Source organism: Ostrinia furnacalis, unplaced genomic scaffold, assembly GCF_004193835.3.
Source record: "Ostrinia furnacalis isolate ACB-3 unplaced genomic scaffold, ASM419383v2 OfSCF0521, whole genome shotgun sequence".
Lineage (NCBI taxonomy): Eukaryota > Metazoa > Arthropoda > Insecta > Lepidoptera > Crambidae > Ostrinia > Ostrinia furnacalis.
In genome coordinates this window covers 26,989-51,818 of record NW_021130760.1, presented here as the reverse complement: position 1 = coordinate 51,818, position 24,830 = coordinate 26,989, and the positions used below count along the sequence as shown (strand labels likewise).

Genomic DNA, 24,830 nt, shown 5'->3' with positions numbered 1-24,830 from the left:
AAAGTGCAAATCAACCAATAATCAATTACGAAATTTTTTGCATTCTGTTCTGTGGGTAGAGTTGAGAAATGTTAAAACAGCAATGTAAGTAAACATACTCATTATTTTCACAAATCTTGTTACTTGGTCTTTCGTAGTTGTATTGTTTACTGTGACGTCACGATCTAAATCAGCATGGCGCACAGTATGCTAGGAGACTGTATAATCGGACATTCTCATTTATTTGATGAACCGTATAGAGCTCAGTTATACAAACATGATAGTAAATCTCCCGTTTGAAAATTCCACGTAGTTTTCGCGGTATAAAAATTCAGTTACCTATTTTTTACTTCAAAATTATGCAAATATATTCTCACTCGTTAACTAATAACATTTAATTCAGAATTGTTATAATACTTCATAGAGCTCTTAAAACTACACGTAATAAGCGTATTAAGTGCTTCGTAAACGCATTCAGTTAATTAGGAAAAATTATTTTAGTGATTTTTGTTTTTATTTTTTTTCTCTATTAAACCTTAATATATGCAAACATTTTTAATTCCAAGATATAGTCTGATATTTAATCTAATTGTATCAGTAAATCAGCTTTAAACTCCGTGATATATTTGAGGAAAATCAAATTGAAAATATGCGCCAGGGCTGTCACATAGAATTGTAAATTTCCCATCACTTTTTAATAGAAATATTTCTTTTGGATGTTTTAATATCATCAGCTCGATTGTACCAAATTATTGTATTGACTTCCGATTTACATAGGTTTCAAATCGATGAGAAAATTATTAAAGGTGGGATAAATTCGACTTCCTAGATTTGTTTACATACTTTTTTAGTTAGTTACTTACATACACCTTAAGTTAATACATATAAGAGTGTTAAAAAAGAAAAAAAACTCGACTTGAGAACCTCCTCCTTTTTTTGAAGTCGGTTAAAAACAATGTGAATGTGACTTTTTAGAACCTTCAACACTATGCACATAACAGGCGGGATTTGAAACTTTTTAGACATGAATTATTCCTTCCAAAATTGTCGACCCTAGACGCGTAAAAATTTTATTAAAACGTTTTATGATTTTTCTCAAATATATCACGGAATTTAAAGCTGTTTTTTTTATACAATTAGATTAAATATCAGACTATATCTTGGAATTAAAAATGTTTGCATATATTAAGGTATAATAGAGAAAAAAAATAAAAACAAAAATCACTAAAATCATTTTTCCTAATTAACTGAATGCGTTTACGAAGCACTTAATACGCTTATTACGTGTAGTTTTAAGAGCTCTATGAAGTATTATAACAATTCTGAATTAAATGTTATTAGTTAACGAGTGAGAATATATTTGCATAATTTTGAAGTAAAAAAATAGGTAACTGAATTTTTATACCGCGAAAACTACGTGGAATTTTCAAACGGGAGTTTTACTATCATGTTTGTATAACTGAGCTCTATATGTTTCATCAAATAAATGAGAATGTCCGATTATACAGTCCCATAACACACTGTGTGGCGGATTGACGGCTAGCATTTCTGCGCGATAAATCGAAATCGTAAAATCAAAGTTTTATAAAATTTGAATTCTATTGATTCATTACAACTTCAGGATTGATTTAAACCAGTTTTCAAAAACCGGCCAAGTGCGAGTCGGGCTCGCGCACAAAGGGTTCCGTAGCAGCAAATATAATAAACTTATTATGTCAATTTATACACCTGGTGAATGGAGCCTAAACTCTCCCGATATTTTGCCTTGTACTTTTATGTATGAATATTAATTTTATATATGTATTTATAAATATTCCGAGCTAAAGAGGTGGCAAAAGCAATGGCAAACAAACCACAATCAATAGTATTCGGTTGTCGCTGAACACTTGGAAACTGAATACATGACTCCGATAGATACGGAAACAAGGCTTTTACATATATTTTTTGCGATTTTCCTAGAACACCAACAAGACTATCGTACACACGCAGTATTCCATTAATGTAATAAATACAACTCCAGTGCCCCACTAATCCCACGTCACCGTCATAAATTACTTGAAGGTGCGTCTCATTTTTAGGTACAGGTTCAATCAGTTCAGGGTGTTGAAATAATTCTAGCTCACGCGGTCTAAATGATGTGCACCGAAGTAACTTTTCATGAAATGCGCGAACCACCAAATGTTTTTGATCTAAGTAACTGATAACATTTTACACATGTACGAAACTTTTGTGGTTAATGGTATTAGTCTAATTGAATCATTATACACAAAATAAATAATCATTTGTCTTTTACTTTTTGTGATATAAATTAAGTTACATTCTTTTTCACCAACCAACAATACATAGTTTTTTTTGTGTATATTAATATGAGTCATCTTATATTGTTAATCACAAATTCAATCTGAACAACTTCAATCGTGTAAAAAGTAGTAACACGAGTCGTACCTCTTGACACAATAAAAAATTGAAAGAAGCCTCCGGTACACTTTGTTAAAAGTAGACATGTATCAATATACACGAAAGAAAACTCAAAATTGGTTCACAAAGCCTTACTTGTATCATTTGGCACAAAATTATTTTCTTTTCTATACGTCGTAGAAACATACCGATTAGATACAAAAATAGCTAATTTTTCAGAGATTCACATTATGTTATAAAGTCAATTTTGATCTAAGTCGAGTTAGATCCCTTTTCACTGGGGGTACAGAATTATTAAAAGTGCCTACCCAAAGTCATTATTCCACGCGGACGAAGTCGCGGGCACAGCTAGTTTGGAATATAAGTAGTCTTTGGTGTATGAATCAAGGAAAAACTAAAATATTTGGGGGCACGGTAGTGCAACCGCCAAGTCGAGTAAAATTTTTCAATTTCGGTCCAGTTTTCTAGATACATAACTGCTGTCTACAAACTACAAAAAGAAATGAGATTTGGGGGCACGGTAGTGCAACCGCCAAGTCGAGTAAAATTTTTCAATTTCGGTCCAGTTTTCTATATACATAACTGCTGTCTACAAAATACAAAAAGTTGTGAGATCCATGTAATACCAAGTCCAGGCCAGGAAATCTTTAACGTTTTACATAAATATATTGACTTGGCCATCGCATGAAAACACGTGTAAATTAAATTATTTAGTGCGATGGCCAAGTCAATAATTTATGTAAAACGTTAAAGATTTCCTGGCCTGGNCTGCGCCGCGCTGCCGCCGCCCGCGGCGCTGCGCCGGGCGCCCTGGCTGTGCCGCGAGTGTGAAGGTAACGCGAGCGAGCGAGCGGCCACGCGGCGTGCGGGTGGCTACGCGGCGCCCGCACGTCACGTAGCCGCCCGTTTGAATAATACTGAGACGTGTAAAAGGGTTTTTAAAAGCCTGTTTGCAGAACATAAATGTTTTCCCTTAGTAACCTTAGAATTAAACACTGACTATGGTGTTCTTATGAAGAGAAATGCAGCCGATTTATAGTCCGCTCACCGAGCACGTAGAATTTCGTCCAATGACCCCAAACTACCTATCCTTATCGCTCGCGCGTAAATACATTGCTGCCGCGACTGTGCGACGGACGGCAGCAGTGAGTGTGCAAGCGCGACAATAATATAATTACGCGCGAGCGATAAGGATAGGTAGTTTGGGGTCATTGCACGAAATTCTACGTGCTCGGCGACCGGACTTTATCATCATTTATAATTTGGCTACCTATGTACCAGTAGTTGAAAGATATTTTGAGTTGGAATATGTACCATATCTTACGCTTGCGTTCCTCGCAGTGTCGGTGCCGACCGGCGACCAGCTATTCGGCTACTCGTTCGCGAAGCACCCTGCGCTGTGGAAGCCGCACGCCACAGAGGTAACTATTGTTGTTTACAGAAGAGTATACTGATCATAATGTTGGTAAAAGATGTGTGTAAGATGTTTGCAAAGGTGGACAAAAATACCATCGGCAACAGTGTTAACTGCCCATTGCCGGTCATGTCGTCTCGTTCTATCGCAAAGAATCACCATTTGATGAAAGCGAGAGCAAATACGGAAATGGATAGTTAACACTGTAGCCGTGTGTACGTCACTTACAGATGTTTTTATAGAAAACAGTATTACTAATCATAATGCTGACCAAAGATATGTGTCAAGATGTTTGCAAAGATGGACAAAAAGTTGGTCAGTTACAAATATTTGAACTTTGGACAAAATCCTATATTGTGATACGTTGCGAAATTTTATTGCTCATTATGTGCGCTATCTTTGCAAATATAATATTTGCCGTTACTTCTTCTTAGCACCAACTGACATCCTTATCCTTAATATCCTTGGACATTTTACACTGCACCGCTAGCCCCAAACTAAGCAAAGCTTGTACTATGGGTACTAGACAACGGATATAAACATACTTAAATATTTTTTTTGTAAATACATACATTATTGTAGTGTGCGTGTGCACTCATGCCTTTAGCGTGTACCGATAACACTCAAACGTTAACAGAAGAATGGTCAGGCGCGTCTTCGTGGATGATGGATCTATACAGGGTGGAATTTTGTAATGCCACCTGAAGGGAAAGTACTCTTAATACTGTAGATAGAAAATTTTACTGAAAGAAAACATTTCTTTATTTTTGAAAAGAAAGAGAACTGCATTCAAAGATTTTCGAAAATTTACTACCATACCATACAGTTTTCTGTTCATAATTAAAATTATTTAAGATTTCATGGTTTTCCTTTCATTTGATTTATCAAGTTTGTTAGAGAGATTTCATCCTTATACCCAATCTATAGATGCAATAAAAATACAGGGTGTAATTTTTAACACATTTTAGTTGGATCGATTCCCGGGTGTAGCAAGCATATTTTTGGAAATCTTTGAATGCAGTTCTATTTCTTTTCAAAAATGTTTTCTTTGAGAAAAAAATTCTATCTACAATATTAAGAGTACTTTCCTTTCAGGTGGCATTACAAAATTCCACCCTGTATGTACAAACATGTGTGTACATAGGATTGACATTAAGCACTGGTGTGTATCAGGAGCAGCGGCGGCGGGCACTGTCGTTGCTGGCGCGCGAGCTGGGCCTCAAGGACACGGCGGGGCTGGCCAACCGCTGCCGGGACTTCGCCAAGCGGTACAAGGAAATGGTCAGTCATAATATCATCACTATTCACGACCCTCATCGTCAGTATCTTTTAACTTTCCCCCCGGGACAAACTTGACCTTCACTGGTTGGGTTTTTATTGGCGGTCAAGCTGTAGATCCTGGCTACACAGGAGTTGCAGCGGTGGGAACGAGACGTGACTATTTTTTTCAATTATTCTCAAGTCCCTTTAGATGCATCACCATTTTTTTTCTTATTTTCAAGACCCTTTAAGATAGCGGATTCCTCTTCAATGCTGCGCGGCTATACCATAACATCATTTTAAAAAATAATGTTTTTTTTTTAATATGGACTTGATGTTAAAATGAAAAAATAGGGATAGATATTCGAAATTTCAGACAACGTTGCAATGAATACTGTGTAGTAATCTGTCGCCGTGATATGCATTCTCTGATAATCATAATATCTTCTTTTCTTTCCTTCACTTTTTTTTGCATGTGGTATGGTGGTTGCTGAAATGTTTGAGAGCTCATAGACGTGCGAGATTATGTTGGCGTTGCTTGCGACAGTGGTAGGTGACGGCCAGCGACTGTCGGCGACAGTCTTCGACTCGCGCCTTTCGCTGTCATGACGGCTCAAAAACTGAACTCCGACAAACTTTACTTCGACATTACGTTATTCCGACACTTCTGAATATTGACATGACTTTACTTCGACACTACACTACTCAGGCTAAGGCGAATATCCTTTGTCTAAGTAGTGTAGCGTCGGAGTTTACTTAGATAGCCTGTCATGACACATGACACTCTGACTATACGTTAATGACTGCCCGTCTTCGAGTCGCGATGCATCGGCGACTGTCGGTGACCATCGGCGGTATTCGCGATGCGTCAGCGACAGTCTTCTATCTGTGGTCGGCAACTGTTGCCGATCGTCGTCGCCGACTTAAGGTAGCCTTTCGAACTGAGCGTCACAGACGCAGCGTCTTTAGCTTTGGTCTTAAAGGTAGCCTTTGGAAGCGAGCTAGTGACGCGGCGTTGGTGGCACAAGACCAAAGCCAAAGACGCTGCGTCTGTGACGCTTGGTTCGAAAGGCTACCTTTCGGCCGAATACTGAAACGCCATTTAAATATTTGACGGCTTCTCAAATAGTTAAGCAGCTCCTAAACTTACATTTCGCATACTCAAAACAATATCTGAGCAGTTCTCAATTTTTAAGCACCTCTCAAATTAAGTTGCACTCAAACGCCACTTAAATGAATTTTCGCATACTGAAACGCCATTCAACGCTAAGCATTACTCAAACAACTGTCAAATCGTCTTAAGCAGCTGTTAAATTTGAGAGTGCTTGCGCGGTATCTTAAATCCTATTCTTATACCTAAATCGACCTAAATAGTGGTAAATAATGTGTGTCATCGTTATCATTTCTTTCGAGGCTCGAGGAAATACCTAGATCTAATCGCAGGAACGCAATAATTCTGAACGCTATTGAAAAATATTATTATAATGACATGCAATTCCGAGCGAGGTTCCGCATCTCTAAAGAAACGGTGTTGTGTCTGGATTCATAATTTGGAAGCTCTTTGAAACCCCGCACCAAACGCCATATAACCAGTGGACCAAATACTTATTATAACCCTACTGTTCTACGCAACGGGAAGTTATGAACGTGTACTAGGTGATATCTTCCACATCTAACAGCCAACTGTGCATCGTATAGTGCACGAAGTAACAACCAAAATAGCTGCTATGAAATCGCTTTACATAAACATGCCTATTTCTGAGGATTAAGGGGACATCGCATAGCAGCATTTCCAAGAGTTGTTGATTTGTCAATTTGATGCTCTGTCAGTCAACAATGATAAATGTCAATTGTGGTTACGTTTCGGTCCACGATCGCCACTTAATAGATTTCAACAATAAAAAGTATCACATTTAAAATTATTTTTTTAATTAAATAAAAATGCAAGCATTAATTTTTTTATATGATAAAACGAGATTTATGTTTAATAGAAACTAAAAATAAACTGTTGTATGTTAAGTTGATTGAGTAATATTTCCATAAAAGACAATACATAACCAAACGCTGCTGCGTGTAATGGATAAAAAACGTAAAGTTATCATTTGTGTAAATGAAAACATACTTTTTTTGGTAAATGTTGCCATTATGTAAACATTTGAGAGCTGCTTAGCTGATCACGGCTTCAAATCCGTTGAGTGGCGTTTGAGAATACCATTTAAAATTGAAGGATACTTAAATTTAGGAGCCCGTCAGCTGAGTGACAGATTTGAGTAGTGTTTCAGTATTCGGCCGTTTAAGTCGCAAGCAGTCGTGATATTAAAATAAATCCTACTAGCTCGATTGATGGTTTCATTTAATTTATTTAAACCAGGTTACCTATAATAATATTTTTTCGTTAATTTATGAAAATATCAAATTAGCCCGTAATCCTGAATCCTGATACATAAAGTTAGCCTATTAATTTAACACAGGTACGACTGTACTCAGTGTTGCACTATCAAATGCAATTGAGGCGCCTCTATGCCAGGGTTTTTATGTTCCTGGTCAGGCTATAATGCGGAATCGAGTGTATTTTCTAAACATGGCAAAAATTGGTGCGGTGAGATAGTGGCGCCCTCTTGTCAATGTTTTCCTTTTTGTTGTATTTAAAATGTTGGTTGGAGAGGCACCCGCTGAAAACCAGCGTCGGGGCACGCGTGCATGCACGCGTGGCTCGATTAATGCTGAGCGGGCGCCTTTTTGGCACAAAATATGCGTGTAGTTTTAAGTCCCTTTCTTCTGTTTTTTTGTTTTCTTTTGTGTCAAAGTTTTTCTTATTCTTATTCTTATACTGTCGCTCTATTGCATTAGTGCTGTAACGCCAAGTTTGGTTGCAGCTGCGCTCGCTGGCTGAGCAGCACCGCTCTCTTGAGGCCGTGACTCAGCACGCGCCGCCCTGGGTGCGGCACCTCGAGCAGCGCCTGCGCTGGCTGCCCGCCATCGTGGAGGTACAAACACGTACACACAATATACATATTTACTACACATTAGGGTGGTCCTTATTTTTCGACTTTTGAATTATCCCCGGGGCACTTTCTCATTCGATTATATACCTCTAAATATGAAATTAGCTTTTTTTGTTTTTTTTTTTAGTTAAGATTTAGAGGTCGCTACCAGCTGTCAAAATATTTACAAAAGCTTTGAAAATCTTAAATCATGGTTTCATAAATGTTTTATTTAAGTCTTTATATCACATTTTACCTGCAATTGAACATCGCATAGATAGAATAGACAATCGCTTCTTGTCCCCTTCTCCCCTCAACCCCTCTTCTGTACCGACCATGGTACCGACGCGTCGGATACTAACAAGTTAACTCTTATATCTTAAAAATAATTGATTCAAATATGTACATTGTACATAATATCTTAGTTCATAGCAACAACAATAATTTTGTAATATTTTTATTTGGCTTTGGCTTTAAAAGTAAATGAATCTAACAAATACAGATTTTGTTTTTACTTAAAATTCAAACCTTGGTAGCGACCACTAAATGTATTTTAAAAATTTAAAAAAAATAATGAAAGACTTTCATATGGTATATATTCAAATTACGTGGTGCCCCGCAAAATATGAGAAAAAAATTTTTTTTTGTACGTATAAAGACCACCCTACTACACATGTAGAAAGTTTTCTTCACGAAGGTATTTAAATAAATGTCTACTCAATATCGTCAACAATATGATGTAATTTAGCTTGTCTCAGAGTCGAGCATCATTCACTTACTTTAATCCATTGCAAACGAATTTACTCGAGAAAACGATTCTAAATACACTAAACCTATTTAGTGATCAGCACTGTGCCGATCCGGGGATAACAGCTACAAGAAGCTACAGCGTTGACGTCTATGCACCACACGCGTCACTCACTGCTCGTTCGTGAATCTCTTGTGGATTAAATCCGGCGGGTACACCACGCGTGTTTAGTTTTCGATGTCCACTCGGGGAGATGAACATGCCTGAAGGCGGAGCAGAAAAATGCTATTCAAAACATTTCTCTGCTCCGTCTTAGTGGAAACCGAGCCCAAAAGTCTGTAGATTGCGGGGTGTCCAAAAAGTCTAAAAAATTGTTTAACCCCCTTGGGTCAAAGTCGAATCGAGGGTGTACTAGCTTAGAAATAAAAGCCAAACTCAGTACACGACGGGTTTATTACGTCACCACAATCGGTTAGTAACAAGTAGGATGGTTAATGTGAACGGTGGTTCAAAACCTTTATATATGGGTCGCTTAAAACTTCGACACCGCGATGTAAGTCAGCACAACGCCATCTATTGACAGTCTTGCGAACTAAAATGTCTTAGAATCTACGGAATGTAACTAATTGACTGGACATTGACTTATAGACTATTCTTACACTAATGATGAACATAGTCATCATCATTACCTTCACAGGCGCTCCCTCGGCCGCCGCCGCGCGCGCCCAGGGACGTGCTTCTGGAGCTCGCGCGCGACATGCGGCGCCCGCACGCCCGCGCCCGCGCCGTCGGCCGCCTCGCCGCCGCCATCGCCTGCCCCGCCGCCCAGCTGCGCCGCGTGTGGTGAGTGCCTGCCCCGCCGCCCAGCTGCGCCGCGTGTGGTGAGTGCCTGCCCCGCCGCCCAGCTGCGCCGCGTGTGGTGAGTGCCTGCCCCCCGCCCAGCTGCGCCGCGTGTGGTGAGTGCCTGCCCCGCCGCCCAGCTGCGCCGCGTGTGGTGAGTGCCTGCCCCGCCGCCCAGCTGCGCCGCGTGTGGTGAGTGACGCCTGCCAGCACGAGCGACAGTATCGGAACCATGCCACGGCACACTGAAAACCAGTGTCGTGGCCTTCCCCACCGTGGGCCACTGAGTGGAGTCCCATTGCGATGGACATCGCTGTTGCAACAGGATAAGACTGCTCAGTTCACTTTTTATTTTCTTGTAATATTTATGTCGGTCCACCTAGTGGGAGGCCTGCCCACGCTACGTGTTCCGACTCGTGGTCGCCACTCAAGAACTTTCCTGCCCCAGCGGCCATCAGCTCTTCGAGCTATGTGCCCCGCCCATTGCCACTTGATTTTAGCGATTCTGCGGGCTATGTCAGTCACTCTGGTTCTCCTACGGATCTCCTCATTTCTGATTCGATCACGCAGCGCGGAAGGAGCCTGGATGCGAGCGGCGCAAGACCAATCTTTGTGGAAATCCTTGGGGGAAGCCTTTGTCCAGCAGTGGACGTCTTTCGGCTGAAACGAACGAACGAACGAATATTTATGTGCTTTTTCTGTCTTTTTTTCTGTATACGTTCCCTGTCCTTAACTAAGTGATGTTCATCGTAATAAATGTTTCTTTCTTTCTTTCTTTTTCTTTATCCAGGACATACCTATGTTTCACTTGATTCATGATGTTGTCACGCAGGAGCCAGGCATGCCACGTGGCGCTGCTGAAGCTGACGGCGCTGTCGCGGCTGGGCGACGTGGCGTCGCCGGGCGCGCGGCTGTCGCGCCGCGAGTGGCTGTGCGCCGACGCCACGCTGCTGGCCAGCGACAAGCGGGCCGCCTGGCTGGTGAGTGGCTCTCGCTGTCATCCACACTAGCTACACCGTAACACCTTTATTCCAAACTTGCTTTTGCCCGTGGCTTCACCCGCGTGAAATGTATTTTGTCACAGATCGTCATTAATTATAGCCTATATGTTATTCTGGGTTATAAACAATAACCCCCTTACTAATAAAAAGTTACACAGTTGTTGAACACTGTTTTAAAATGACATTTCCATACTAAACGTCACTTTAAAACACTGTTCAACGAGCGCGTAAGTTTTATTAGTAAGGGGGTCATACTGTAAAGTTTCATTAAAATCCGTTCAGTAGTTTTTGCGTGAAAGAGTAACAAACATCCACACAAACTTTCGCATTTATAATATTATAGTAGGATTAAACGATCCAGAACTGTGAAGCCCAGTGTCATTACCATTTGTTTGTAGTGACTTTGACCTATTGAAACCAGAAAAATAAATATCACATTAGTACCTGTAAAAGTCCTCTACTAAATTATTACCATATCTGCAGGTCTATGTGTCATAAGAGTTGATTAAGAGACAAATAGGTGTGTGTTCATTAAAGAAGAGTGATTCTTGTAGGCTCATTGTACGCCCACACTACACTGCGTGTGAGAGCGGCTCGGCTTGCGTTCGGCTCGCTTAGCATAAACATAGAGTCTATGTAGTCTAGGAGCACGACGCACTTGTAGGGACAGTCAGTGTGTACTGTCAATACAGTGTATTGACAGTACACACTCGAGGTTGGTCTATGCCTCTAAAGTACGGCCAACTAGCAGCGATACAAAAGGTTAATTCGACTGTCGAACTGACAATCTATTCTGTCTCTTCGGTATTTGTCGTAATGTCTCGTTCTCCCGCTAAAATATGTCAAAGTCAAACCCTTAGGCTGGGTTGCAACATCTTATTTTTACTTTGACAAACGTCAAAAATCTGTCAAATTCCATACAAAAAGCACCGGTTAACTTCATAGTTACCGTTAAAGATAGGTGGTGCAACCCACCCCTACTATTTCAAATGACCATGACATTGGGTTTGTTTACATTTGGTATCGCTTCTCGGTGGCTGTAGTTTAGAGTGCGTCGTGCTCCAGCAATAGAGACTGAATGAGTCTAAGATGTGTAGCCGCGACTGCTTGGTGACAGTGGTGCGAGCGGTGCTGGTGCTGCGATGAGGGACGGTGCGACGTGCAGTGGTCACAACGAAACAGCTCTTCTCAGAGCTATGCAACGGCTCTTGTCAGGGCCTTATTCCTGTTTCTATTATGATGACCGATGTGGTGTTTCTGTGCTGAAAGTTGCTTGTGGCTTCGGCTGCAAACATTCATTGTTTCTATTCGAAGACGTTTTTTATTGTGGTCGCTGGCGGCTACAGTTGCAGGATGGGTGCTATTTTGCAAGAAAGTTCATAGTCTGATGCTGTCGACCGTCCATTAGAGTGCATCGTGCTCCTGCACTGGAGACCAAGTGACCCGATGATGACCTTCCTCAGGTGGGCAGCTCGAACCCGGAGCGGCGCGCGCTGGCCGTGCTGCTGCGGCTGGTGCAGCAGTTCTCGCTGGAGGCCACGCAGCCGCGCAGCCTCCGCGCGCGCTGGCTGTCCGCCTACCGCAGCTACAGCGAGTGGTGAGACATGTAGCGTGATGTAGCGTCGTGTAGCGTCGTGCTGCTGCGGCTGGTGCAGCAGTTCTCGCTGGAGGCCACGCAGCCGCGCAGCCTCCGCGCGCGCTGGCTGTCCGCCTACCGCAGCTACAGCGAGTGGTGAGACATGTAGCGTGATGTAGCGTCGTGCTGCTGCGGCTGGTGCAGCAGTTCTCGCTGGAGGCCACGCAGCCGCAACTCCTGTGTAGCCAGGATCTACAGCTTGACCGCCAATAAAACCCAACCAGTGAAGGTCAAGCTTGTCCCGAGTTAAAATGAAACTTTTATCGGACCCGCAATGAAATCAATCAGAAAAACATAGCGTCCTCTCGCAACGATATTGTGACATCTGCTACGTCAATCCAATGAGGGTTTTCGCGAATGAAAAATCCGCCAGATGGCAATACGTTGACGCGAGATCCAAATGCTGCATGATTAGTTATTTTAAACATGACATTGACAGATGTGTCAAAATCCACCAATCACGTAGCAGTCAGACCCCACATCCACGTCCCGCCATTTAGCGGATCTTTCATTCGTGATAACCCTCATTGGAGATATCACACTGTCGTCGCAAATGGATGATAAGGAGAAGTTGTATAATAGGCTAGTTTCCTAAAAAAATTTTTTTAGTCCGTCATGTTTAATATCAAAAAATATTGGACACATATATTTTTTATTTGTCAATCTAACAAATAAATACATAGTTATGGTGCGTTGAAGTTCCGCACGACGTCACAACGTGCGGCACTTTTATGCACGCATTGACGTCACGGGCCTCTTCTTATGAACTTTGGCGCGCTTTATCTCTTTAAATTTTCATTAGTTTGAAAAAGTGAAAAATACGTGTAGAGTTTTTTTTGATAAGTTAACTGACGGACTAATTAAAACTCTTGCTTTTTGACCCAGGAAACATCCCTATTGTCTGTGTGTATGTCGCAGGGGACTGGTGTCGTCGGCGATGGTGCTGCAGCGGCGCTGGTGGGAGCTGAAGCTGGAGGCACACGAGCTGGCGCGCGCACAGCAGCCGCTGCCGCCGCTACACGCGCTGCTGCTGCACAGGTAGGCAGGCTCGCTGTGTGGCAGGGGGCTGGGGCTGCACAGGTAGGCAGGCTCGCTTGTGGCAGGGGGCTGGTGCTGCACAGGTAGGCAGGCTCGCTGTGTGGCAGGCGGCTGGTGCTGCACAGGTAGGCAGGCTCGCTGTGTGGCAGGGGGCTGGTGCTGCACAGGTAGGCAGGCTCGCTGTGTGGCAGGTAGGCAGGCTCGCTGTGTGGCAGGCGGCTGGTGCTGCACAGCTAGGCAGGCTCGCTGTGTGGCAGGCGGCTGGTGCTGCACAGCTAGGCAGGCTCGCTGTGTGGCAGGCGGCTGGTGTCGGCGCTGGTAGGCAGGCTCGCTGTGTGGCAGGCGGCTGGTGCTGCACAGCTAGGCAGGCTCGCTGTGTGGCAGGCGGCTGGTGCTGCACAGCTAGGCAGGCTCGCTGTGTGGCAGGCGGCTGGTGTCGGCGCTGGTAGGCAGGCTCGCTGTGTGGCAGGCGGCTGGTGCTGCACAGGTAGGCGGGCTCGCTTTTGGCAGGCGGCTGGTGCTGCACAGGTAGGCAGGCTCGCTGTGTGGCAGAGGGCTGGTGTATACACAAGACTGGCGGCTGGACTATGATGATGTACCTGCCCTTGACATAAACATGTTTAACTTACCACGAGGAGTTAACGGAACTGTTTGGCCCGGTTTCCACCAAAGCGGAGCGGTGCACCAAAGCTGACAACGCACAGCGTCGCGTCACGCCGCCGCTGTCAAATTCTATAGAAAAAACCGGCCAAGTGCGAGTCGGGCTCGCGCACAAAGGGTTCCGTAGCAGCAACAGTTAAATCAACCTATATAGCGCGCGATGTTTTACCGCGAACTAGGAGTACTGTGCCTAACGCCACTGCCACTAGCCCGCTCCGCCGCTCGCCCCGCCTACGCACACCGCGCTCATAAACTCCGGCGCCCCTCGTCGGCCAGTCCGTCTCAGAAAGGCAAACGGTGCGCGCGTCACGAGCCGCGGGGCCGGCGCATTTTGTTTCTCACTGTCATTTTGTCTTTTCTGCTTTGTAACTTGTAAATCTACTTGTGTCACGTTTATAATATTGTCTTTAGTGAATAAACCATTTAAACCTACTTATACGCCTATAAATGGCGCATCCAACGAGTGGCTTCGAACTGTGAATTGAACTGTGTTGTGAACTTGTAAAAACTTTACGAACATTATTAACTGTTTACGTCTTTCCACTGAGAAGTCAGTCTAGTGCAAGTGTGCGTTTATCAGGCTCGACTTACATTATCCAGTGCACGTAAGAGTTTTGTACAGACTGTGACATTAACTGTTATTGTTTTATAGTGTGTATATAGTAGGTTAGTTAGACTACAGACCAAGTGACTTTTGTAAATCTTTTGTACATAAACATAAACATTAAGTGAAACTGTGAGTCTGTGAAACAAACAATGCTTGCTTACAAGTTTCCGCGCGTAAGTACGACAGACGGACAGACGGACAGACGGACATGACGAAACTATAAGGGTTCCGTTTTTGCCATTTTGGCTACGGAACCCTAAAAAAACAAGTGCATCCGACACTTCTCCGCTCGATCCATTTCCACCGAAGCGAAGCAAAGTGGAGTTGTGCAAATAATGGAATCAGAGGTGGAATTGTGTAAAGCAATCGTAATCATTTGACAGTTCATAACATACGATAAAGTCAGTTAAACAAAGTTTTTGACAGAATAATCATACGTTATGAACTGTAAAATGATAACGATTGCTTTACATAATTCCACCTCTGATTCCATCATTTGCACAACTCCACTTTGCTTCGCTCGGCAGATGGAAACTGGCCTTACAATGGTGCTATGTCCGCAGATACCCGTACGTGGCGACGCGGCGCGTGCCGCCGTGGCGCGACCTGCGCGCGCAAGCGCTCATCGTCGACGTCACCGTGAGTACACCGGCCGTACATTCATTGAATACTCTAAAAAGTGTATACAGGGTGGAATTTTGTAATGCCACCTGGAGGGAAAGTACTCTTAATATTGTAGATAGAATTTTTTTCTCAAAGAAAACGTTCCTTTATTTTTAAAAAGAAATAGAACTGCATTCAAAGATTTTCAAAAAATTGCTTGCCACACCCGGGAATCAAACCAGCTTAAATCTGTTAAAAATTACACCCTGTATTTTTATTGCATCGATCGTTAGCATCAAGGATAAGGATGAAATCTCTCTAACAAACTTGATAAATCAAATTAAAGGAAATCCATAAAATCTTAAATTATTTTAATTAATGTACAGAAAATTGTATGGTATGGTAGTGAAATTTCGAAAATTTTTCGAAAATATATGAATGCAGTTGTCTTTCTTTTCAAAAATAAAGGAATGTTTTCTTTCAGTAAAAATTTCTATCTGCTGTATTAAGAGTACTTTCCCTTCAGGTGGCATTACAAAATTCCACCCTGTATAGCTACTTCTAACGATATGAAAGGCTTCGGCAGACCAAACGCGGGGCATTAGCAGCGCAGTTCGAATGCGGGCCCGCGCAAGTTGAAATACAAAAAACTCTTTGAAGTGTGTCACACCAAAAGACAATGCCGGAAATTGGCGTCCTTTTTTTTCGCGCTGCCATCGACCAAACCATGTTTTTTGGCTACAACATAGTGTAATAAACCAAACTTAATATGACATGACAAAACAAATAGTGACGCCTTTTTTTATTGCGCTGGTTCTGCTCCACACTGGCTGGAGCCTATAATGGATGGGATTGTTTGTTTACACATACAATGTCACTATTTTGTTGCAATTTCTTACAAAACTTGCGCGCAGAAAGCAAATCTAGTATGTAAAATCATCAAACTCAGTTCAGACGGAGTTAAGAGGTATACATGTCATAGTAAGTTTGGTTTATTACACTATTTTGTAATAAAAAAATAAGGTGGTAAAAAGACGCCACCTTCCATACAATCGTCCTTTGAACGCGGGCCCGCGCTCCAACCGCGCCGCACTGCAACTGCCGAACGACAAACCAGGCGGCGCGGGAGCGGGACAGAAGCGGCGCGAACGCGGGCCCGCGCTGTTGTGTTACTATGGCGGCCATATTAGCATGACCCACCGGAGGCAGCTTAGGGCGGTAGCAGAGCGTTGAAAGCGGTTTACGAATATTGTATCCCATCAAAAACAATTAACATAAATTATTGACTTGACCATTGCACTAAATAATTTAATTTACACGTGTTTTCATGCGATGGCCAAGTCAATATATTTATGTAAAACGTTAAAGATTTCCTGGCCTGGACTTGGTATTACATGGATCTCACAACTTTTTACCGTAGAACAACTGAGTTGCGAGACTTGGTTTTTTTGACAAGTATTGTTTTTGATGGGATCTCATTTCTTTTTGTATTTTGTAGACAGCAGTTATGTATCTAGAAAACTGGACCGAAAATGAAAAATTTTACTCGACTTGGCGGTTGCACTACCGTGCCCCCAAATATTTTAGTTTTTCCTTGATTCATACACCAAACACTACTTATATTCCAAATTTGAAGCTTCTAGGTCTGCTAGAAGTGCCTTAGAGTTTTGATGATCGGTGAGTCAGTCAGTGAGTCAGTGAGTGACAAAATTAAGTAACTTTGACCCGTTATAATTCTTAAACTACTGGTTCAAATTGAATGAAATTTGAAATATACCGTGTCTTTACAATGCCTGCATAGCTAATGAAAATTCAGCCTTCTAGTTTTATCCAGAACGAAGTTACAGGCGGTCGAAAATGGCCTGAATTGCTTCGAGAAAAGGATGGTACGGCCGTGCTCGACTTGGTGGGGGCACTGCCGTGCCCCCAGATTATTTTACAACCGCCCGCGTTGCAACTGCTTTGAAACTGCCGCTGCCTTCAGTGTGCCTCAGCCGCGCTGCAACTGACCCGCACTGCTTCTGACCCGCGTTTGGTCTGTGGAAGCCTGAAATGATTCTCTAAAATGATCTTGTTATTTGTACTTAATATCAATTGTTGAACCATACCGTCTCCACAGGAGGAGGACGTGAAGGCTTTCAAGAACTTCGTCGATCCGCTGCCGGTCGCAGGTACTCTCAAAACCACATTTTTATAAAGAAACATTTAATTGTGAATCAAGTGTTTAGATTACAATAAAATATTTTTAAAGGACATAGCAGACATATCTACTCGGAAAGAGATCAACACCGTATCGCCTTTTGCGAGCTGTCATCGCTTTTCGCGCGTTGCCAATCGCGATGCGAGGCGTTTACGTTACAGTGAAGATAAAGTGTGCGTTAAAGTATGGAGTTTCTTACAAAGAATACTGACCGCCTCGAGTTGATACGGTTACGATCCTTTTCCGGATTGACAAATGTGCCTTTAATTTAAATACCAGTGTCTGCAGAATACCAGTGGCAGTAACGTGCTCCCGAGTACGTTATGGCCTCATACTGAGCAAAGACCAATTTGGTAAAGCCTGGTCCGTGAGCACGTAGAATTTTGTCCAATGACCCCAAGCTACCCATCCTTATCGCTCGCGCGTAATTATGTTGCTGTCGCGCTCGCACACTCACTGCGGGCGCGCGTCGCACAGTCGCGACAGCAATAAAATTACACGCGAGCAATAAGGATGGGTAGCTTAGGGTCATTGGACAAAATTCTACGTGCTCACGGACCAGGCTTTACAAATAATTCTTTTTTTTGCTCCTTATGTTGATCTGTATTGTAATATCTTTGATACCAAATAAATATTTTTTCTTTCTTTCTCTCTTTAAATCTTACCTTGTCCTCCGTCTGTAAAGTGCAAACTTTTCCACAGACGACGATTTAATACTTCTCGGAGCGATGCGACTGACCACAGCGATAGAGGAGCCGCCGCCGCCCGTCAAGCCCGAACCGGTCGCAACGCCCGCCCGACCCAAGCAAACCAACACTAATGATAAAACAACGCAGCAAACACAGGACGTTTTCCAATCACTGGTTCAAAATATCAAAGATGACTTACTAGACAGTCAAAGTTCGATGACCGACAGTCTCTCAGCGCTAGAATCGATAGACCCGCGACTCGCATCCACCAGTATCATATTCGAAAGCGACTCGGACATGGAAACAAAATCGCCAGAAATGGATGCAGAAGACGATTGCCAGATCATAGAGAATACGGTTGAAATATGCGAACTGAGCGATTCCGGCGATGAGTTAGATTTAAAAACCGAAGACGATTGCGTGAATGAATCAGAAGTGAAATGTGAAGATAATTCAACGATAACTAAGACTGAGGAGTTTGAAGAAAGTTCCAAGGACGCTATGAGTGATGGTATGTTGGTTATTTGTGTTTTTACATTATAATAGAACCTGTAAATACCTGTTACCCTGTAAATAGCCAAGCTAAAATGTTTCTTTGCGCCTTGCACATTGTAGCGTTGCTGTTGGTGTCCCGAATAAATTAAATTGTGTAGTTGACAAAAAAACCTATTTAAACCCGCTTTAAATTAGGCCAGAACTAAAGAACTGTATTATATTCACTAATTATTATTTGCTATGTTTACACAAAAATATCTATTGCACTATAACTTCCCCCTCGTTCTTATAAATTAACCCTTTAACACCCTTCAGTTACTTTTTATTAGTAAGCTTTCAATAGCTAACAAAATTATTTAGTTACATTTATCTATTTATTTATAAATATCCGCGCATATCTCTTTCAGACCCCAAACTTAAAATGATTCCATGTGTAACACTCGTGAGGTGGGACGGGCGAGCGCAGAGCGTGCGGTCTGAGAGGCCACAAACTTTGATACAAGAGGACATTTCAGGGTTAAACGAAGTGGACACAGACAAGGGCAGCGTCCCGGGGTCGGATGCGCCCCAGGACAGGCTGACGCGGCCCTGGGGGTACAAGGGACCCCTGCAGGGAAGGGTCGAGGACCTCAGGTGGCTGTGCACGCCTGTATCTATCTATGTAGAGAAGCTGCCCAAAGAAGTTTTGAACAAGTACGTATAGTTTTCATTATTTTTATTTCGGTTGTGTTATAAGTATAATATAAGGCGACAATAGCCCAACGGTGACTGTGTTTCAAGACTCGAGGAAGGCTAGTTCAATCCTGTTTAGAATAAGTCTGGTAAACCGCGTCTGGTGAGCGATTATACAGGGTGGCCAAAACAGTGAGGTCTAAAAGAAAAATTTAGATTCCTTACATCAAGGTGTACCTAAATCACCCCCATGTATGTAATACGATTGTGCTTAGTTTAGGAGATAGAGTTAATTTTGTGATATTTTAAAATTTTGTGACCTAGTAGGCTTTAAACATTTTTATCTTTTTTTAGGGGTGACTTTTCTCAGATTTCTTTTTTTCGACAGATTTGGTATTAATTGCAGATGTTTGAAAAAAATAATCACCTTCCTATCTTTGATTCAAGATACAAAAGTTTTGCTAGAAAGATAAAAATTATGCTTTTATCAGAACACTATCAAATTTTCAACTTAAAAGTTTAAGTAAAAAAAAGAACTTCCATAGGTCCAAAACCATTTTAAAAACTGCGCCGTTTCCTGTACTTTCATAATAATACAAAAAAACATCTACTTAATGGGTCACTATTTCCTGTAATCGGTCCACTAAAGTGGCAAGTCGGAGATTCCGTTACATGTTTTTGACTTTCTTAGAGTGAATTAATATTGGGAATCCTCTAAGTTTACATTAAGTAGAACAGATTTAGAGCAGTAACTGGACAGAAAATGTATTTATTCTCAACGAGGAAGTTCTTGCCCTTCATCACACCTGGTGGAAACTGATGATTAGGCTCAAGGTGGAAGGGAACTTCAACTACAGAGGAACTATGGCTTCCTACCTCCAAATGCCAGAATACAGTAATGCTGTTAACATTATTGTTATAGTGACAGACTTACGAAAATAGAGTTGCTAACCAGGCAGACTTAGATCAAACCCAAACCGAGCAGAAAATTTCACCTCCACTGGGAAGCAAACCCGGGACCTCTGAAGCTTACCTCTTACCCCTTGAAGACAGAGGCAGTTGTTACATTTTACTATTACCCTTGAAATACCTACTACAGTGAGAAGAAGGAGGGATATTTGGTTTATGTTCATTAAAACTTACTTAAAATAACAATGTGTTCCGGAATTTGGAGGTAGGAAGCCATAGTTCCTCTGTAGTTGAAGTTCCCTTCCACCTTCAGCCTAATCATCAGTTTCCACCAGGTGTGATGAAGGGCAAGAGCTTCCTCGTTGAGAATAAAAACATGTTCTGTCCAGTTACTGCTCTAAATTTGTTCTACGTAATGTAAACTTAGAATATTCCCAATATTAATTCACTCTAAGAAAGTCAAAAACATGTAACGGAATCTCCGACTTACCACTTTAGTGGACCGATTACAGGAAATAGTGGCCCATTAAGTACATGTTTTTTTGTATTATTATGAAAGTACAGGAAACGGCGCAGTTTTTAAAATGGTTTTGGACCTATGGAAGTTCTTTTTTTTACTTAAACTTTTAAGTTGAAAATTTGATAGTGTTCTGATAAAAGCATAATTTTAATGTTTCTAGCAAAACTTTTGTATCTTGAATCAAAGATAGGAAGGTGATTATTTTTTTCAAACATCTGCAATTAATAACAAATCTGTCTAAAAAAAGAAATCTGAAAAAAGTCAACCCAAAAAAAAGATAAAAATGTTTAAAGCCTACTAGGTCATAAAATTTTAAAATATCACAAAATTAACTCTATCTCCTAAACTAAGCACAATCGTATTACATACATGGGGGTGATTTAGGTACACCTTGATGTAAGGAATCTAAATTTTTTTTTTAGACCTCACTGTTTTGGCCACCCTGTATACATGGGGGTGATTTAGGTACACCTTGATGTAAGGAATCTAAATTTTTCTTTTAGACCTCACTGTTTTGGCCACCCTGTATTTTGCTCACTTTGAGGGTTAGCAGAGATATAAGTAATTTAAAAATTCGCTTCCCTGCTTCAGTCCCCATCGTTTTTGGGTTGTTAATAGTGTAACCTAGTTGAGATCTCGTTCTACATGACTTACTTGACTTAGGCCCGATTCGACCATACTTTTATCTGAGAATAATTCGTGTTATAACTGACACATTGTCAGTTTCAGTATGGGAAACATGTCAAAACCGACGATTTATTCTGAGATTAGTTGTCTTGTTTGGTCAAATCCACCCTTAAGGTTCTATGTCCCCCTAAATGGGGCAGAGGTCGTCCACAACAGTCCTCCATCGCGTTCGGTCTTGAGCTTCGCGTTTGATCTCGCTCCAGGTCTTGCCGATTTTCTTCGCATCGTCTGCTACAGTGCGCCGCCAAGTTAAGTTTGCTTGAGGCGACCAGATTTTCGTTTTCCTTGGGGGTTCCAATCCAGAGCCTGCTTGGGATGTGATCGGGGTCTCTTCGGTCGGAGTGTGGCCGATCCAGTTCCACTTGCGCTTGATCTGCTATTCGATCGGTTCTGATCGTTCTACGTGGAAGATGAAAAAGATATTATAGCCTCGTGATTTGGCGTGTGTTGCAGCGTGGACGCCGAAGACGAGGTCGCGGACGCTCCGGACGGCTGTGACGGCCCGGACGCGTTGGACGGCCCGGACGGCTCGGACGCTGGGGACAGCCCGGCGCGGCCCGTGCAGCTGCCCGACCTGGAGCAGGTGCGGCGCCGCCACCAGCGCCAGCTCGTCGCGCAAGTGGCGCCGCTGCAGCACGACGCCGGTAACGGAAACATCACCTTTACAATGCTGATTAACATCATCATACTAGGTCACACATGCACTCCTGCTCACCTTGCTAGACTTCGTATCGTGAGAGACCCTCTGTGTGAATGTAGGGTTGATATTGCTGACGTAAATCATATATTTTTCTCTTGCACTTTGTACGACAGATCAAGCTTTTTGGATGGTTTAATTTCTTCCCATGTTCCCTTCCCGACCAGCATTACCCAACTTCTCCTTTCTTGCGATTTTACAATATACAAAACATTAGCTTCATTTATTATTTTAAACAATATCAAACTTTAATTTTGTATGTACATTTAAAAAAAATGTGTACCTAATATATTGTAAATTAATTATTGTATAATATTATAATTTTATCCTACCACAATCCACTCTCCTGATCACTTTCTTCTCTCCATCCGATCCTTCCGTTCCGTAATTTTTCTTTCCTTAACCGTTTCCCCGTTATTACTCGACAAATAGCAACACAAGCCGTGTAAAGCCAACAACCGAAAAACAAAACATCATCATATTGAGTAAAGTAACTTGTAAGTTGTAGTGAGTAGCTGTGGCATAATCCACGTGAATCTCTCAAGATTCGGTACTCAAAAATTGCGCGCGAGGTTTATACAGTGTGAGTCACGTTAAAGTGTACATATCAAAATAGATGAAACTAGACCTATTTTTATCGACAAAAAAGAGGTCAAAAATTTTTTGAGATTTTTTTTTAATTTTTTATAGAATTTTTTTTCTTCCAATTACCTATTGTAAAGAAAACATAATAACTTTTAAACTAAGCGGTATATCTTGATACAAGAAAAACAGTAACAATGCTAAATAACAGGCAATACTAAAAAAATACATAAAATACACAAAAAAGGCCAACAAATAATAAAAAAATATACTTTTTGAAAAAAATCCACTTAAAAATTCGTGTTTTTTTGGTTATTTGATAAATTTCTCCAAAAAATGCCCCTATAACCGGTAGTTTTTATTACTTTGTATTATTCTCTATCATATTACCTTCGTAAAACGCAAAATCGCATGTCTCTACCCCTATCACAACGTTTGCAATGATCGTTTGAACTAAGCCTCTCCGGGCGCGCCATTCAACGCTTCGTTTACAACAAAACTGAAAATGGCTCTAGATTTGTAATTTTGATAAAGACAAGTTAGATTTCAAATAAAAACAAAAGATTTCGAAGTAAAATAAGCATTTTAGTTAAAATTAAAATTGTCTCTACCTGTAGCGTAGAATAATGTTGTGGCAGGCCTTTGTTCAAACGATCATAGCAAATGTTGTGATAGGGATAGAGACATGCGATTTTTGGTTTTACAAAGATAATACGATAGAAAATAATACAAAGTAATAAAAACCACCGGTTATAGGGGCATTTTTTTGAGAAATTTATAAAATAACCAAAAAAACACGAATTTTTATTCAGATTTTTTTCAAAACGTATCATTTTTTATTATTTGTTGGCATTTTTTGTGTATTTTATGTATTTTTTTAGTATCACCTGTTATTTAGCATTATTACTGTTTTTATTTTATCAGGATATACCGCTTAGTTTAAAAGTTATAACGTTTTTTTTACAATAAGTAATTTGAAGAAAAAAAATTCTATAAAAAATTAAAAAAAAATCTCAAAAAATTTTTGACCTCTTTTTTGTCGATAAAAATAGGTTTAGTTTCATCTATTTTCATATGTACACTTTAACGTGACTCACACTGTATGATATAGGGACCACTCACTCTCCTGTGGATATTGTAAAAGGTGTACTTAGGCGGGTTTTAGAATCGCGCTGACCGCTCGCTAATCGTTAGCGCTGACAGATCAATATTATGTATGTAATTAAAGGGAACGTTCCTGAGTGACGCTGATCGCTCGGCGCCGACGTTTCATACATTTCGGCAATCAGCGCTGACGGTCAGCGTGCGTCAGCGTGACTCTAAAACCAGCATCAGCGTCACAGTCCATGACCGCGTCGTAATAGACACGTATTCGTCATTGTGTACGCTTGGTGTACGTCATTGACAAATAAGCAAGCATGGCAAGGAAATGATTTGTTTGCAGAAGCCAAGACGCCATCGCGGACCAGCGAACGGACGGACTCCTTAGAGTCTTCGATCGGAAGCAACAAATCGGTGAGTGTTCATTATAAAGACTTGTGTTTGTGTATCTGGTGATATTGAAGTCACTTTTAAATAAAATCGTGGCTTCGTAATAAATTTATTTTCATTTGTATCAGAATTCGCCGTTGCTGGAAGATTTCGGCTTATTCACGCAGCTGCCTAAAGAAGAAGGTATGTTAATAGCCCTCATAAGTACCTACCAGTCAGCGTCAAATATTTCGTGGCACCCAAAGTGGCCAACAAATTGACAACGCAACCTTATTCCCATTGTAAGTTACAAAGACGTGTTGCGAACTTTTGGGCTACTTTGGGTGTCAGGAACTATTTGACGCTGACTATACCATACGACACAATTTCTTATTTTCTTGTACAGCAACCGGTGAAGTAAAACCTTTTTGATGCTTTTTATAATCTTTAATAGACGCGTCGATTATTATGTGATACATTGTATAACCGCCTGGGATGGGAGTCGATCAAGGTCACTGAACCAATCAGAACTGACCAAGAACATCTTCATATTTCAGATTCCGACGACCTACTCTCCGAGGAACAGCTCCATATGATATTGAATCAATCTCAGGTAAAACCGTATATAACTACACTGAACAAATCACAAGATAAATTGTTTGTTCAGGAAATACACCAGCAGGCAGCGAATTCGTCCCTAGCTGTTCGCATTATAAAGGAG

At 41.5% G+C, this 24,830-nt stretch overlaps 1 protein-coding gene across 1 annotated transcript in view; it reads left to right on the top strand.

The window, feature by feature from the left end:
* Window positions 1-628: 628 nt before the first annotated feature.
* LOC114366056 (uncharacterized) overlaps window positions 629-24,830 on the top strand; it is a 33,368-nt gene continuing 9,166 nt past the window's right edge. The window contains exons 1-18 of the mRNA XM_028322821.1: window positions 629-654; window positions 3,151-3,230; window positions 3,739-3,818; window positions 4,985-5,092; window positions 7,948-8,058; window positions 9,501-9,646; window positions 10,476-10,623; window positions 12,108-12,241; window positions 12,275-12,376; window positions 13,199-13,318; window positions 15,149-15,224; window positions 17,308-17,359; window positions 18,091-18,588; window positions 18,980-19,265; window positions 21,814-22,004; window positions 24,084-24,154; window positions 24,259-24,313; window positions 24,667-24,722. Coding sequence (XP_028178622.1) covers window positions 629-654; window positions 3,151-3,230; window positions 3,739-3,818; window positions 4,985-5,092; window positions 7,948-8,058; window positions 9,501-9,646; window positions 10,476-10,623; window positions 12,108-12,241; window positions 12,275-12,376; window positions 13,199-13,318; window positions 15,149-15,224; window positions 17,308-17,359; window positions 18,091-18,588; window positions 18,980-19,265; window positions 21,814-22,004; window positions 24,084-24,154; window positions 24,259-24,313; window positions 24,667-24,722 — 2,340 coding nt within the window. The remainder of the gene's footprint in view (window positions 655-3,150; window positions 3,231-3,738; window positions 3,819-4,984; window positions 5,093-7,947; window positions 8,059-9,500; window positions 9,647-10,475; window positions 10,624-12,107; window positions 12,242-12,274; window positions 12,377-13,198; window positions 13,319-15,148; window positions 15,225-17,307; window positions 17,360-18,090; window positions 18,589-18,979; window positions 19,266-21,813; window positions 22,005-24,083; window positions 24,155-24,258; window positions 24,314-24,666; window positions 24,723-24,830) is intronic.